This window comes from Capra hircus, chromosome 6 (genome assembly GCF_001704415.2).
Source record: "Capra hircus breed San Clemente chromosome 6, ASM170441v1, whole genome shotgun sequence".
In the NCBI taxonomy this organism is placed as follows: domain Eukaryota; kingdom Metazoa; phylum Chordata; class Mammalia; order Artiodactyla; family Bovidae; genus Capra; species Capra hircus.
In genome coordinates this window covers 15,276,389-15,293,462 of record NC_030813.1, presented here as the reverse complement: position 1 = coordinate 15,293,462, position 17,074 = coordinate 15,276,389, and the positions used below count along the sequence as shown (strand labels likewise).

The 17,074-nt window shown below is 38.3% G+C and overlaps 1 protein-coding gene across 1 annotated transcript in view; it reads left to right on the top strand.

Moving 5' to 3' along the window:
* Positions 1-17,074, top strand: part of ENPEP (glutamyl aminopeptidase) — an 82,208-nt gene that overhangs the window by 14,031 nt on the left and 51,103 nt on the right. Inside the window, exons 3-6 of the mRNA XM_005681306.3 lie at positions 2,596-2,727; positions 14,608-14,728; positions 16,031-16,185; positions 16,391-16,504. Coding sequence (XP_005681363.2) covers positions 2,596-2,727; positions 14,608-14,728; positions 16,031-16,185; positions 16,391-16,504 — 522 coding nt within the window. The remainder of the gene's footprint in view (positions 1-2,595; positions 2,728-14,607; positions 14,729-16,030; positions 16,186-16,390; positions 16,505-17,074) is intronic.

Sequence of the window (17,074 nt, the reverse complement as noted above, 5' to 3'; positions counted from 1 at the left end):
GAATGGAATTACAGATTTTAAAATACTCAGCAGCCTAGTTGTCTTGGTTTCTACAAAAAAATCATCACTTAAATGTTGAAGTATAGCTACCAACTCCAGGGATCACCATGCCCATAAGTATTCTAGTGAACAAGAAGTACTCATTAAATGTTAAAAAACAAACAAAAACAAAAAACAGGCTACAATAAATTCTGTTTGTATAATTATTAACATGATTCTTCCCTCTTTTCCTGCTCCTCAACCCTATAATGGGTAATGCAGTTAACTAAAGTATCATTACCTCAAGGTTGAGGTTTATTATGCCTTATATCTTTGACATGTAAAAGGGTGAAGCACATCCTTAGATATAATTGTCACCTACCCAATACCAGAAAAGCACTGTGCCTACATTACATTTCCCATCTTTCTGATCCACTATCTGAAATATGATCACTGAAATCATCCTCTTTAATTACAAATATTCCTCAAAAAAGCAAACAAAAGCTTAAGAAGGTTAAAAAGTAAATGGAAGCTTAAAAAGGTCAATGTAAGCTCTTCTAGTGTCAGACTAGTGTCAGACTCCTAGGCAATTGGGTTTTGACTGGAGAAGAAAGAGGAAAAGATGAACTTAAAGGACACACTCTGACTGGGTCAGAGTACAATGCAGTCAGAATACTTGGCATGGAACAGGTAAAGTTAGGGTGGGAGGAGGAAGGATGCAAACTTTTTATCATGGAGTAACATGGAACAACAGACTGGTTCCAAATAGGAAAAGGAGTACATCAAGGCTGTATACTGTCACCCTGCTTATTTAACTTCTATGCAGAGTACATCATGAGAAACACTGGGCTGGAAGAAGCACAAGGTGGAATCAAGATTGCCGGGAGAAATATCAATAACCTCAGATATGCAGATGACACCACCCTTATGGTAGAAAGAGAAGAGGAACTAAAAAGCCTCTTGATGAAAGTGCAAGAGGAGAGTGAAAAAGTTGGCTTAAAGCTCAACATTCAGAAAACGAAGATCATGGCATCTGGTCCCATCACTTCATGGGAAATAGATGGGGAAACAGTGGAAACAGTTCAGACTTTATTTTGGGGGGCTCCAAAATCACTGCAGATGGTGACTGCAGCCATGAAATTAAAAGACGCTTACCCCTTGGAAGAAAAGTTATGACCAACATAAATAGCATATTCAAAAGCAGAGACATTATTTTACAAACAAAGGTCCATCTAGTCAAGACTATGGTTTTTCCAGTGGTCATGTATGGATGTGAGAGTTGGACTCTGAAGAAGGCTGAGCACCGAAGAATTGATGCTTTTGAACTGTGGTGCTGGAGAAGACTCTTGAGAATCCCTTGGACTGCAAGAAGATCCAACCAGTCCATTCTGAAGATCAGCCTTAGGATTTCTTTGGAAGGAATGATGCTAAAGCTAAAACTCCAGTACTTTGGCCACCTCATGTGAAGAGTTGACTCATTGGAAAAGATTCTGATGCTGGGAGGGATTGGGGGCAGGAGGAGAAGGGGACAACAGAGGATGAGATGGCTGGGTGGCATCATGGACTCGATGGACGTGAGTCTGAGTGAACTCCGGGAGTTGGTGATGGACAGGGAAGCCTGGCGTGCTGCGATTCATGGGGTCACAAAGAGTCGGACACGACTGAGCGACTGAACTGGACTGAACTGCTGGGGCTTCAACTCTCCTCTAATAGCACATGCTTGCCTTGCCGATGATGCATCGAGCTCTAATCCAGCCTCCCTCTCTTAATCCTTTTTTAAAGCTTCTCACTGTAGAGCGACTCACTGTGTGGCTGCAGGGCATGTGGAAGTGTTTATACAATGGACAGCAGGAATTAGGCAAGTATTCATGGATGAAGTATTAGGACTGGTGATTGGCAGTGAGGAAGGCAAAGTGGCATGGACAGAAAACCAGACAGATGGAGTTGGGAGCTGCAGCAAGTAATACAATCTCTTCTCTCTCCATGGTAAACAAGGCAGTGACTTTAGTGACCATACCTTAGGTCTCCGATGGAGACAACCAGAGATGGAAAAGACAGCCTGACCTCCTGCTATGCCTGCACAGCTATTGCCCTCTTGCATGTAGTCAAATTAGCAAATACCTGCTTAGTTCTTCCTGTGTTCAAGGCACTGCTGCTGCTGCTAAGTCGCTTCAGTCGTGTCCAACTCTGTGTGACCCCATAGACGGCAGCCCACCAGGCTCCCCCGTCCCTGGGATTCTCCAGGCAAGAACACTGGAGTGAGCACAAGCCTATTCTCCATTAAGGGGTCATAGTGTATGCTCAAATATTATGGTCAGGATTTTCTGTTTAATGCAGAAAGATAAACTCCTGTCTAGTTTATATCACAAAGTTTAATTTCTCCCTAAGAAACCTCATACAGTATATAGTTCAATCACACTCTCACAGTACTAAAAATAAAATGAATTTTCCTCCAGTCTTTTCAACATCACCATTTAGGGGTAAAATTTCTTCCTACCATTAAGCTTTGACAAGCTTTTTTTTCTAACTGGAAAGCCAGGTTTAGAGTAACTATTTGTTTGTCTTGTCCATGATTGATCACTTTATAAATAAAAGATTATCTTTTGCTTTCAATAGAAAGAAGAGTCGGTGGATGATAAATGGAATCGGACAACTTTCCAGAAGTCTGTTCCCATGAGTACTTACCTGGTGTGCTTTGCGGTACACCAGTTCGACTCTGTAACGAGAATATCCAACAGGGGGATACCTGTGAGTACCATTCTATTTTTTAAAATTTACCACCTATGCATTTGTGATTGTCTACTTTTTTTGAACAGTCTTTTTAAACCCCACACTAGAAAAGCCCATTAGACACCAAGGTCTGTGAGTCTGATGAAACACTGAACAATATAGAAAAATGTAAGCTGAGAGGACCCAGGTGAAAAATAAACAAAATAGCCATAGGAATGGATGGCCTTGAATTATTTCAGGAGAAAATTCACTATAAATCCAAACCTAGTTTCTAAGGATATCAGCACAAAAGTATTAAATATTTGAGCATGCTCAATTTAGTAAAATGATTGGGTTTCTGTGTTTGGGTGGTGTCCAAGATAGAGGCCAGAGGGAGAGGAGGAAATCAGAGGTAGGTGAATATCCTTCAAGTAGCTAAGCACTGAGATGTTTGTGGTGCCATCCCAGTATGTAATTCAACATAAGACAGCAGCAAGGTCTCAAAAAGCATCTTCTTAAAAATGTAAGAAAATACAAATAAGCTTTTTTAAAAAAAAATTCAAATGATGAACTTAATAATTTTCTCCTGAAAAATGAAATACTAAATACTTTAACCTAATGATTACCTAATTATTTTTCTCTTTTTGGAGGCCCCCATTCTGCTCATGCCCTAAACTTGCTATCTAATGGTTAGTCTGCCTCTGTGCTATATATTATATATATGAAACATTATATTCTTTGTAATATAATTTTATAAGGAAGAGATCATCACTCCCATTTTACAAGTGAGAAAACGGAAATGATGAGTTTAAGTAATTTGCTCAAAATCACACAACCGGCAAATGCGGAGACTCAAATTCCAGATTCTTTGCAAACAATGTACCCTGCTGTAAACCTTCTGAAATGTGATATCCTGAAACATATCTTTACCTCTTCACCAGTCACTGGAGAGAAGAGGTACTTCTCTCTCCATCCTATCTATAGAAGACAGCTAGCCAGAGTTTTCCTTCCTGCAAAAACCTGTGGGGCTCTTTTCTTCAAAACTGAAGGAAAACTTAAGGGCATCTAGTTTGAATGTCAATTCAAGGCAAATTCTGCCTCTTTGGCATTTGACTGGCTCCCTACCCATTCACTCTAAATTGAAATCTAGCACTTAACACCCAAGCACAGATGCTCCAGTACAACTTCCCACTCCAGAGAGAACTACGGGAAAACTACACCACTTTTATCTACTTAAAAGTAACATCAGTGGGAACCGACACTATTCTCACAGTACTACATTCTTATGGCTACACGGACAACCTAAGACAAACCGGCATATGAGGAAAACAAGCAACATAAAAGAGAAAATCCAAGACAAATAAACAGCCAAGCACAGTGTGAGTAAATAGTAATAGTTAGAAACCAAAAAAGCCATAAAGATTAAACATTCTCACATACCCAACCTTTAATTATTACCCTCAGAGATTCAAGAAGATATGACCACTGTAAAATAAAAACAGAAAACTATGAGAAAACAACCAGAAATAGTAGTCAGAGTTTAAGAATATAACTTTCAAAGCATGACATGGCTCTAACCCCCAGGAGCTCGCTGCAAATTCCTTCCAAACCCAGGGCCCAGTAGGCTGATAGGTTTAGTCCCTGCCAACTGCTCTGTATTTTTATCCACTCCACAGAGATGCTTACGTTGTTTGAAGCCCTGATATGTCTTGTGGGCTTTCCACTTTTATGTTGTGACTGTCATTTCTGTTTGGTAGGAGCAGCGTTGTTCCTGTTTAGTTGCTAAGTCATGTCTGACTCTTTCCGACCCCAGGGACTGTAGCCCACCAGGCTCCTCCGTCCCTGGGATTCTCCAGGCAAGAATACTGGAGTGGGTTACCACTTCCTGCTCCAGGGGATTTTCCCGACCCAGGGATTGAACCCGCATCCCCTGCATTGGCAGGTGGATTCTTTACCGCTGAGCCACCAGGGACGCCTGTCAGGAGAAGTGGGGGTATATTAAAGCATTAATATGCTGTATGCTCTAGAACCAAAGTCTCCATATTACTGGTCCCTCTAACAGATGAAGTTGGTTTTTGTGTAACACTACATTTTTAGTATAAATTTCATAAATCAGGAAACCGTTCTTATCCACTCCACTTCTGACAGTATTATTCTGGTAACATGTATCACTCGCTTTCACAGTCGGGTTACACTGTACAATCCAAGACTCTATAATACCCTGACTGAAGTCACCATTCTGGCAAGAACTACTTTACATCAATAAAAACCAAATCGAAGCCCATGTTCTTCTTAATTGTTTACCTGTAATGGCAGATATTAGTACCTGCACCATTCACTATGTTTAAAATGTCCTTGTTGCTCATGAAGATTAGGGATCCAATCCTAAAAAATTGTTGGGAAAAAAGGGAACCAAGTTTGGAATGTAGTTCAAAAAGACTTAACTCTGCACATTTCCTTTTGAGACTGCCAGCTGCATGACACTTTTATTGAGGTATAGTTGGTTTATAATACTATATAAAGTTCAGATGTACAACACAGCAATTCATAATCTTAAAGGTTATACTCTATTTGTGGTTATTATAAAATATTGGCTATATTCCTGGGGCTGTACAAGATTTATTTTATATATAGTTGTTTGTACCATTTAATCCCCTACCTATATTTTGCCCCTCCCTTGTTCTCTCTCCCCATTGGTAACTTCTAGTTTGTTTCCTGTATCTGTGAGTCTGTTTCTTTTCTGTTATATTCACGTTTGTTTCATTTTTCAGATTCCACATAAAAGTGACATCAGATAGTATTTGTCTCCCTCTGTCTGACTTATTTCACTAAGCATAATACACTCCAGTCCATCCATGTTGTTGCGAGTGTCAAAATTTCTTTCCTTTTCGGCTGAGTAGTATTTCGTTGTATATATACCACACATGCTCCATTCATCTGTTGCTGGTCGCTTAGTTTGCTTCCGTATCTTGGCTATTGTAAATAAGCTACTATGAAAACTGTGGTGTGTATATATTTTTGAATTAATCCTTTTGTTTTCTTTGAATGTATGCCAGCACTGTAATTGCTGGGCATATGGTAACTGTATCTTTAGTTTTCTGAGGAAGCTCCACACCGTTTTCCACAGTGGCTGCTCCAACTTGCCATCAACAGTGAACAGCGTTTCCCTTTTCTCCATATTCTCAAAAGCATCTGCTATTTGTGGCACATTTTCAGCATGAGTTTGATTTTTACAACATTTTTATTTCAATGAGTTTTTTTTTTTTAATTTCTTTCCTGGAAGGACTGTTCTAAATTAAGGGCTATCAATCTTCCTTGAAAGAATGCATTTAATTCAGGAAGCCACAGAAGATTGCCAATGAGTCTTAAATTTACAAAAATAATATGTCCTGGCTATTATAAACAGTGCTGCGATGAACATTGGGGTACATGTGTCTCTTTCAATTCTGGTTTCCTCGGTGTGTATGCCCAGCAGTGGGATTGCTGGGTCATAAGGGAGTTCTATTTGCAATTTTTTAAGGAATCTCCACACTGTTCTCCATAGTGGCTGTACTAGTTTGCATTCCCACCAACAGTGTAGGAGGGTTCCCTTTTCTCCACACCCTCTCCAGCATTTATTGCTTGCAGACTTTTGGATCGCAGCCATTCTGACTGGTGTGAAGTGGTACCTCATTGTGGTTTTGATTTGCATTTCTCTAATAATGAGTGATGTTGAGCATCTTTTCATGTGTTTGTTAGCCATCCGTATGTCTTCTCTGGAGAAATGTCTATTTAGTTCTTTGGCCCATTTTTTGATTGGGTCGTTCATTTTTCTGGAATTGAGCTGCATAAGTTGCTTGTATATTTTTGAGATTAGTTGTTTGTCAGTTGCTTCATTTGCTATTATTTTCTCCCATTCAGAAGGCTGTCTTTTCACCTTGCTTATATTTTCCTTTGTTGTGCAGAAGCTTTTAATTTTAATTAGATCCCATTTGTTTATTTTTGCTTTTATTTCCAGAATTCTGGGAGGTGGATCATAGAGGATCCTGCTGTGATTTATGTCTGAGAGTGTTTTGCCTATGTTCTCCTCTAGGAGTTTTATAGTTTCTGGTCTTACATTTAGATCTTTAATCCATTTTGAGTTTATTTTTATGTGTGGTGTTAGAAAGTGATCTAGTTTCATTCTTTTACAAGTGGTTGACCAGTTTTCCCAGCACCACTTGTTAAAGAGGACTTTTGGACTCAGAGGGAGAGGGAGAGGGTGGGATGATATGGGAGAATGGGAATTCTAACATGTATACTGTCATGTAAGAATTGAATCGCCAGTCCATGTCTGACGTAGGGTGCAGCATGCTTGGGGCTGGTGCATGGGGATGACCCAGAGAGATGTTGTGGGGAGGGGAGGTGGGAGGGGGGTTCATGTTTGGGAACGCATGTAAGAATTAAAGATTTTAAAATTAAAAAAAATAATAATATGAACAAAGAAGTATATAAAATTCTGTGAAGTTAGATTTTTAAATGTTATTTGTTTGGGAAAAAAACTCTACTGCAGTCATGATAATCACCACGCATCAAACTACTCAAATTTTGACTTGAATGAGAAGTGAGCTGCCAGTAAGTATTCTGTGTAACCTAAGTGATGATGCTGGGCTGCTTCTCAAACAGTACCTCATGGCTGCTGAGCTCTGGGACTCAACGTTCTGAACACACGTGGAAACTGCAAGGCCACAGCAAAAATACAGTCCTGAGTCACCCAGACTTTAAGCCAAGGTTTTCCATATTTATAATAATTTATCGATGGATAAGGGACAATCTAAAATTTAGGAAGAATTTATCACATTCCTGTGATAAAGCAGGATCACAAACAAAACTTGAAACGAACCAAACATCACAACTCCTTTCTACTAAGTATTCCTCCTCCCCAAATTTCTATCTACTGCTGGAAGAATATTTAGAAGGACATGCTTCCCAGATGGCGCTAGTGGTAAAGAACCCACCTGCCAATGCAGGTGACTAAGAGACATGGGTTAGATCTCTGGGTTGGGAAGATCCCCCGGAGAAGGGCATGGCAACCAACCCACTCCAGTATTCTTGCCTGGAAAATCCCATGGACTGAGGAACCTGGCAGGCTACGGTCCATAGGGTCACAAAGAGTTGGACATGACTGAAGCAAATTAGCACACATGCAAAGTTATAAAATTAAACATATTGATGGCATCCAGTAATACTAACTATGTAACTTAAACATGCATTTACAGAATTAAAAACAATATCAAATTCTTTTCTCTTTCTCATCCTGGCTACATCAACATTGATAATAAAACTGAGGTTCTCCCAACATTTTGTCAGTCTTTATTGAGCACCTACTATGTGCACAAATAGTATGCTAGGTCCTGAAGGGAGTGAAATATGCTAAAACATCTATACCTCAATGGACATGTGAAACATAGGTGGTCACCACTGTCCACTGTCACCCAACTGTGTTTTAAGGTCTTTGATCACAAAGATTTCACCTTCTAAAACAGAAAACACAAAAACAGGGGGCTCTGCAAGTCATGGGCCACATAAAAGGAGTGTGTCTATCTGGAACAATTCAGATAAGATGGAAAAATCTCAAGAGATGAACAGGTGCTAAGTGTGACGGGTGATCAGCAGTGGAAAGGCAGGTTGTTGTCAATGGGTAGAGTGACCAAATATTTTATTATTTATAGAATATAAATAATAGAGGTGTTATTAATTATGCTGGGATAAGAGGTATAAACAACAGACTTAGAATCCTGGGACATTTCTGGGCAAACTTGGATATTTGGTCACCTCTGTCCATAGAAGACACTCAGCAGACAAGGACAACAAAAACATGGTCCCAGGCCCAGCAGGCCTGCAGGGCTTACAGGTGGTGGTGGGGACCCTGCAGGCACTGGCTGGACTTCTGACTAGGTGGTAGTGGCTAGAAGCATCTGTTCAGGTTGATTCCTTTTTGTTCCCATGGTCTTTCCAAGTTCAGTGCCTTTGTCTCAGACTCTAAGACACCCTTCCAGGGTCTTGCCCCTTCAACCTTACTACCCCTCTCCTGGGGTTACTCATTGACACACAGCCCTCTGGACTTGCCTCTTCTCTCTTTCCAATCTATTGTTAAAGCATAAACTCTGTGGTTTTACTTTTTTTCTTGCCTTCTGTTTTTATTGCTAAAGCCTTTTCCAACCAAGCTCTTGCAAATCAAAAGGTTTTGGATTTCAAATTTATTTGTATGGGTGTGAAAAGCCTATTCTGAACTTCGAAAACTTAACATTTTATTTTTTCCCTCTTCATTCTCCTAGTATTCCTAATGGTAATGTGGGTACCACAGTGTGGATATCCCACATATAAGGAAGTACGGACAAAGAAAATTACAGGGGATAATCATTCAATGTATTATCTCTGATGATACTAACGTTCTTGATGGAACACATGAAAACTATTATGTGTCAAGTATTGCTTATGCATTAGCTTATTTAATGCTCACATTAACTATTGGTTACGTACTGTTGTTAACTCTATTTTGTAACTCGGGAAAGTCAGGCTTCATTCTTAGGAGTAGAGAAAAGAAGCAGTACAATATAGTAAAAAACAAACTTGGTGCTGAAGTTTAGTGTCAGTTTCGTCTTCATTTCTCTTGTGTATACATTTTCCTCATATATACAATCAGAAGTTTACTTTTAAAACTCTTCAAACTCTAAAATTTGAGATACAAGTTTACAATCCTTATCTAAAATTTTTGGGATTAGTTGCATGTTGGAATTCAGAAATTTTCAGATTTGTGAAAGGCAATATGTACAGATATTGAGTATTATTGAGTAACTGCAGTGGGATCTTGGGGGTAGCTCCTTATGATCAAATAAAAGTGTTTCTACAGCAATACTTTTGTAGTGAGAAAAATAAGTTATATTTTTAAAAAATTCCTCTCAGTTCAGGTCAGATAATACCACCAAATTAATTTGCTGAGAACATATTAAAAAAAAAACACCGGATTTTCAAAACTCATTGGATTCTGTAATCGTGGAAACTGGGCTAATGAAAGCATTGGAGTAAAGATATCACTAGTGATGGAAAATATTATATTTTATTATCATTATGAATAGTCTAGATTAATAGGATTGATGTGCATGGTAAGTGTCACATTACCTGGAAAATTTTAAGTACTCAGTAAGACTAATAATTAACCATAATGATTACACATAAAAGAAGTAATGGCAACCAATTAGAATAAATTCTTGCGGACTTAAATTCCATCTCTCAAATTTCTGGAGACCCTTGATTAAAGGGATACTATTAACAACTCTAAAAGCCTTCTTGGGTAGGGTTCCCACGTGATAAGAGAAAGGCAACAACAACAACATTGATAAAACAGATGAAGCACACCTCCCAAAAGAATAGCCAAGTGCATATGGGCTTCAGGAAGCACAGATTTTACATCTGATGCCAGCTCAATAGATCCAGTGTTTTGAGTTACGCCTAAGGGGCTTCCCTGGTGGCTCAGAGGTTAAAGCGTCTGCCTGCAATGCAGGAGACCTGGGTTCGATCCCTGGGTCAGGAATATCTCCTGGAGAAGGAAATGGCAGCCCACTCCAGTATTCTTGCCTGGAGAATCCCACGGACAGAGGAGCCTGGTGGACTACAGTCCACGGGGTTGCAAGGAGTCGGACACGACTGAGCGACTTCACTTTCACTTTAAGAGTATCCAACAGGTCTTCCCTGTAGCTCAAATGGTAAAGAATCTGCCTGCAATGCAGGAGACCCAGTTTCGATCCCTGGGTTGGGAAGATCCCTTGGAGAAGGAAATGGCACCCCACTCCAGTATTCTTGCCTGGGAAATCCCATGGACAGAGGAGCCTGTTGGGCTACAGTCCACGGGGTTGCAAAGAATCGGACACGACTGAGCGATTAACACTACTACGCCAATAGTATCCAACAGTGGTATATCTCAGTAATTTAGTCCACTTAGAGAATTTAGTATCTAAAAACTAAATATATGCATTCAAGTTAGGTAGGCTCTTGAAGACTTACAAACTTCATAGATAGTTGTAGTTATTAAGCTTATATAAAACCTTTATATTTAGCCTTTAATAAAATCTTTAAATGATAAAGGCATTTGTGACTTTATAGAAATTAAGAAGAAAGAATATACATGTATATCTCCTTCCTCACCCCATGCTATTTCATTATGGTTAGTCACATGCTTAAAAAGAATCATCTCAGTGAAGCAGGCATGTAAACTTAGAACAACAGTTTGTTACAAAGCAATGACAATTCAGGAGTAACTGACTGAACTTTGTCATGGACAGAAGTGCTGAGGCTTAGCAGATGATGGAGGGGAGTTAGCTACTCCTACCAAAGGCTGCAGAAAGGAATCCTTAAAATAAAAACATGTTTGTGATATATAGCAGATAGGACACACAGATATGCTCTGGCTAATACTCTAACAAGGTTAATGTCTTTCTATTCTGTGATTGCTTATCTCAGTTGATCAAATTGCTTATCTCAGCTTATCTCCGTTGAACAAAGTTGATCAAATATGACCATATCTCAGGGTTAAAAAAGATGATGCATCCAAATAAAGGTCACTTTAAAATAAAGGTTACTTTTATTTTTATCGGGTTTACATGAACACAACTCTATTAAAGGACACTGCATGCCTGTTGCTGCTGGCAACAGAAATATGGAGAGTAAGGAAAACATGATCACATTGTCTCAGAAGCCTTCTGATTGAAGGAGGTCAGTCTACCAGCATGGTACTGGCAGAAAAAGCACAGGGCCTCTCTCCTCCCCACTGCTCCACCTAACGGGGAGACCTGCCTGTTATCTCCTCTTCCTCTTTTTCAATCCTGCTTCACTCTCCAAATATTATGGGCAACATAAATGTGCAGAGCGTGTAGATGACAGCACGGTGAGTCAACAGAAACTACCATTTCTGAAGTTTTTAACAGAAGAGAACAGAAAGTCTGGCATACTAATCAGTTCACTGGTGAAAAATTCTGAGAATCTCAGTTTACGACATGGTCATGCCATATGACCATCATGGTTTTGATTTCATAGGGGGCGATTACCTTCACTTTGTTCAGTGACCACCAACGAGATCCTTGGTTTTACTTAACGTCTTGGAAAATGCATGCTGTCGTTCACAAAGAGAACAGGAGAGCAGCAGCAGTAAGGAAATGTACCACCTCTTCTGGAAAACTTAAAAATAAATAAAAATGAAATTTAAAAGAAAGGATGATAAATGAGTGAGCTTTGTAGGCTTTGGAAATGAAGATGAATACAATTTTATTTATGCAAATAAAGCAAGAATGTTAATCACCCAGTATCTGGGAGAACACTAACCACTGGTAATTTAAGATGATTTTAGAAACTCACCCCTTAAATTATTGAAACTTTCTTATTGTTCACGTCTAAGAAAAGACGGCTAAAGGGGTAAGCCCAAAAGAATAGCAAAACTAACAATGCATTTGAAATAATAAAAAGGAAAAGAGTAGGCCTAATTTTTTCATTTTTCCTTATTAAAGAGTGATGAGGCCCCAGCTCTAGTTGGGTAGACAGGCTTAAACTTACCAGATGGCTGCATCTTTTGCTTTATTTGAGGTTTTAGAATCAGGCCTCAAGTTCAACAAATACAGTTCATTTGAATTCCTCACAAACTCTGTTAAAAAGACTGCTTTCTTAGAGCAGTTTTAGGTTTACAACTAAATGAAGAGGAAGGTACAAAGATTTTATATAACCTCCCCCCCACCAGCTCCCACACATGCATACCCTTCCTCATTATTAATACGCCTCCTCCAGACAGTACATTTGCTACCAAGGATGAAGCTACATCGAGCCATCATAATATCCAAAGTCCATAGTTTACCTTAGGGGTCATTCTTGGTGTTGTATATTCTATGTATATTCTATGTAGTCAAATGTATAATGACGAATATCCATCATTACTGTATCATGCAGAGTATTTTTACTACTCTAAAAATCTGTGCTCTATCTATTAATCTCTCCACCCTTCACCCCTCAGCCTGTCCACCACTGATCTCTTTACTGTCTCCATAGCTTTAACTCTTCCAAAATGTCATATAGTTGGAATCATACAGTATGTAGCCCTTTCTGATTGGTTTCTTTCATTTAGAAATATGCATTTAAGGGTCCTCCCTGTTTTTTTTGTGATGGTTTCATAGTTAATTTCTTTTTAGCACTGTATAATATTCCACTGTTCACAGTTTATGTGGTACACGAGAGACATCTTGGGTGCTTCCAAGTTTTGGCAATTATGACTAATGCTGCTATAAACATTTTTGTGCAAGGTATGTTTTAAACGCCTTTGGGTAAATGCAAAGGAGCACAATTGTTGGGCCATATGGTAAAAGTATGTTTAATTTTATAAGAAACTGCCAAAACTGTCTTCCAGAGTAGCTGTACCATTTTGTTTCTCACCAGCAATAGGAGTTCCTGTTGTCACATCCTCATCAGCATCTGCTGTCGTCAGTGTTTTGAATTTGGGCATTTTAGTAAGTTTGTAGTGGTATCTCATTGTTATTTTAATTTTCATCTCCTTGATGAATATGATATGAATCAGCTTTTCACATACTTACTTGCCATATGTATATCTTCCCTGGTGAGGTGTCTGTTAAGGCCTTTGGCCCATTTTTTTTAAAAATTAGGTTGTTTGCTTTCTTCCTGTTGAGTTTTAAGAGTTCTTTGTATATTTTGGATAATAATTAATCATCAAATGGACCTTTCATAAATATTTCCTCCCAGTTGATGCCTTATCTTCTCATTCTCTTGATACTGCCTTTCACAGAGCAAAAGTTTTAATGAAGCCCAGCTTATCAGTTTTTCTTTCATAGTTTATGCCGTTGGTGTTGAAAATAAGAAATCACCTTCATATCCAACATCATCTATTGATAGATTTTGTATGTTATCTTTAAGAAGTTTTATAGCTTTGTGTTTTACATTTAGGTATGCAATCAATTTTAAGTTAATATTTGTGATGGTTATAAGGGCTGTGTGTATATTCACTTTTTTCCATGTGGATGTTCAGTTATTCCAGCATCATTTCTTGAGACTCTGTGTGCTCCGATGTGTTGCCGTTACTCCTCTGTCAAATTACAGTTGACTATTTTTATGTGAGTCTATTTCTAGGCTCTCTATTGTCTTGTACTGATCTGTTTTTCCATTGTTTTGTTAATACCACATTGTCTTGATTACTGTAGCATTACAGTAAGTCTTGAAGTCAGATAGTATCAATGTTTCAGTGTTGTTTTTCTCTTCCAATATTGTGCTGGATACTCTGGGTTATACATGCTTAGAACTGGGGAGCAAAAAGTCTATCCTTGCTTTGATTTATAAATTATGTCATGGCATAAAATAATATCCTGGGTATTTAGAGATGTAGCTTATCAAGATGCCTCCCTCTTAAGAAAATTTTCAATCACTGTATTTTAGACTCTGGGAGTAGAACAGTTAAAATATCAAAAGGGTAATTTGATGGCAATGGATAGGAAAGCATAAATGGAAAACATGTATGTAAGGGCTCTTTAGATAAAAAAAAATCATGCCTTATTTCCTCAAAGACAAATTACACAGAGATACATAGATAGACAGACACATAAATATTAAGATGACAATATATGCTCTAAGTGGAAAAAAAAATATTTTACAAATATGTCATACACTATGCCAACCATTGTGTCTTACGTTATTTACAGTCCTTGATGAAATTACTCAGTGAGTTAGGCAGTATTCTCCTTTACACCTGAGTCTCAGAGATGTGAAGTGATTTGCCCAAGGCCATGCAGAACGAGGATTCAATTAGACTTGTCTGCCTCCAAAGCTCACCTTCTTTCTGCTATGTCATGTATCGTAGTTTTTGTGTTTTATCAAATGAACAATTTTCACTGAAGCTTTCTGTTTTTTTAATAGCTCACTATATATGTCCAGCCAGAGCAAAAGCACACAGCTGAATATGCTGCAAACATAACTAAAACTGTGTTTGACTATTTTGAAGACTACTTTGCTATGAATTATTCTCTTCCTAAATTAGGTGAGAACCATTTTTTAAATTTTCTTATTTTTAATATTGCCTTTGTTTTCATCCAAGTTAACTCACTTCCTCTACTTTTAGCATCCTGAGTTAATGGTTATTCATTAGTCTTTTAATCATATGCCTACACTATTTGTCTAATACTTACTGGATGCTGAAAGATTCATTCTGGATTCCTCCAAGAGTAATGTCTATTCTCTCTTCTTACCTGATAAATGTACAGTATTTTATTTCCAAATAAAGATTAAACTACAGACAATGATTGCGTCAGAAAGAGCAACCTAGATTTGTTGATTTCAAAATTAGCACCCATCCCAATAGCTTACATTGCCTCTCTACCATCAGCAAGTTAATAAACAATAGGGATAAATAATGCTGTCAGAGTCTTATGTATTTCCAGTCTTTCCATTGTTGTACAAGACTAATTCTAGATTCTCCAGCAGTTGGAATGAGCTGGTGCTCCTACCATAAATATTTTTTCTAATATGAAGGATGGGGGAACATGTTTTCTTTTGAAAATAAAAACAGTGCTATAATCAGAAACACTTCATTAGTAAGTTCAAGCGGTATTAGCAAAGACTATAAATGTAACACCCATACAGATGACTGTAGGGATGAAATGAAGATAACAACAAAAAAAAACAACCAACCAACAACTGACTTTCTCTTTTTCTGTTTCTGCCCTTACTTTAATAAATTACCAATGCAAAGCAACTGGAATGCCAAATTCTCTACATGGGAATGGCTATGGCTCTGAAAAACTTTGTGGAAGCTCCTCCTCACTTTCTTTTGATTGCTTCACAACCATCAGAGAAGGAGACAGGAAGAGAAATACTTCACAAAAATCAGCATAATATCTAATAAAATATTAAGCACATTAATTTAAAAGTCTTTTTCTGTTTATGTCTCTTGTACCACTCACGATAACCTGGAAAGTGGAATTCTCACCAATTTATTCCTTACGAGCATATCCTCCAAAACAGATGCTTGGGAAAAAAGCAAATAAAAATGAAATCCAGAAAAAAACAGAAGACATAAAATTATAGAGGACTTGAAAAGAGCATTGCCAATCATATCCTTAAGAAATAAAAGACACTGATTTCTGGAGTCAACAGGAAAAGTCCCATGGAAATTTTGAGCACGTTAAAGACTAAAAAGTTTATACAAATAGATGATTGTTTTTCACTCTGAGAAATTATTTTTAGCCTGTTAAAAAGCATTCATCTAAAGAACTTAATTTGGTAAGAAATGTTATGAACAGAATGGAAAGAATGTATTTCTCACTGGACTCTTTTTCCATAGATAAAATTGCTATTCCAGATTTCGGCACTGGGGCTATGGAGAACTGGGGACTCATCACTTACAGAGAAACAAACCTGCTTTATGACCCTGATGAATCTGCCTCATCAAACAAACAGAGGGTGGCTACTGTGATAGCCCATGAGCTTGTGCATCAGGTATAGAATCTTAGCATCAACTAGGGAGAAATAAAGCAGGAAATAAATGCTGAGTAAATAATAAACTAGGGAGAAATAAAGCAGGAAATACATACTTCTGTGTCATTACAAAACTTGCATGAACAAATTATTATATTGAAAATTTCTCAGCCTCTGTACCATAGGCATGGGAATCTAACTATCTCTTTATTGCTGATAATTGCAGTGGTTTGGAAATATTGTGACCATGGAATGGTGGGAAGACTTGTGGCTAAATGAAGGATTTGCTTCCTTCTTTGAGTACCTGGGAGTAGACCATGCAGAAAAAGACTGGCAAATGGTAAGCTTGAAACATGTAAACTTCAATCTCTATTATGCTCGTGCCAAGCAGACTGGGGACTTTGGACTAGGACAGTGGCCCTGAGTTAGGGACCATGTGCAGTACTGAACTGGGAACTGTGCTGGGAGGATGGGGTGGAGCCAGCTGGCTCCAGTGACTGTACCATGCTCAGAGCCTACACCCAAGCATGAGAGAGCAACTGAACACCACAAGTCTAGGATGTCTTTGGTAGAGTCATTCAAGAACACACGCCAAGGCAGGAAAAAATATCTAGCTTAAACAGTGTGAACTCTGCATTCAAGAAAGTATCCGTAGTTCTAACCCTTTGAAAAATGTCTAAGCCTAATTTTATAAATGACTTGCCTTACACAGTTTGCTGAAATGATGGCAAAGAGATAAGAAATGGCAAAGAGATAAGCACATAAACTTAGTAGTTAGACTCAGGTTTAAATCCTGGATGAATCATTTTAAGGTGTGTTACAGGGAATGTGACCTTGAGCAAGTTATATACACTCTCTGAGTCCGTTCTCTCTTCCATTAAAGAAGAACATTGTTCTCTATCTCGTAAGC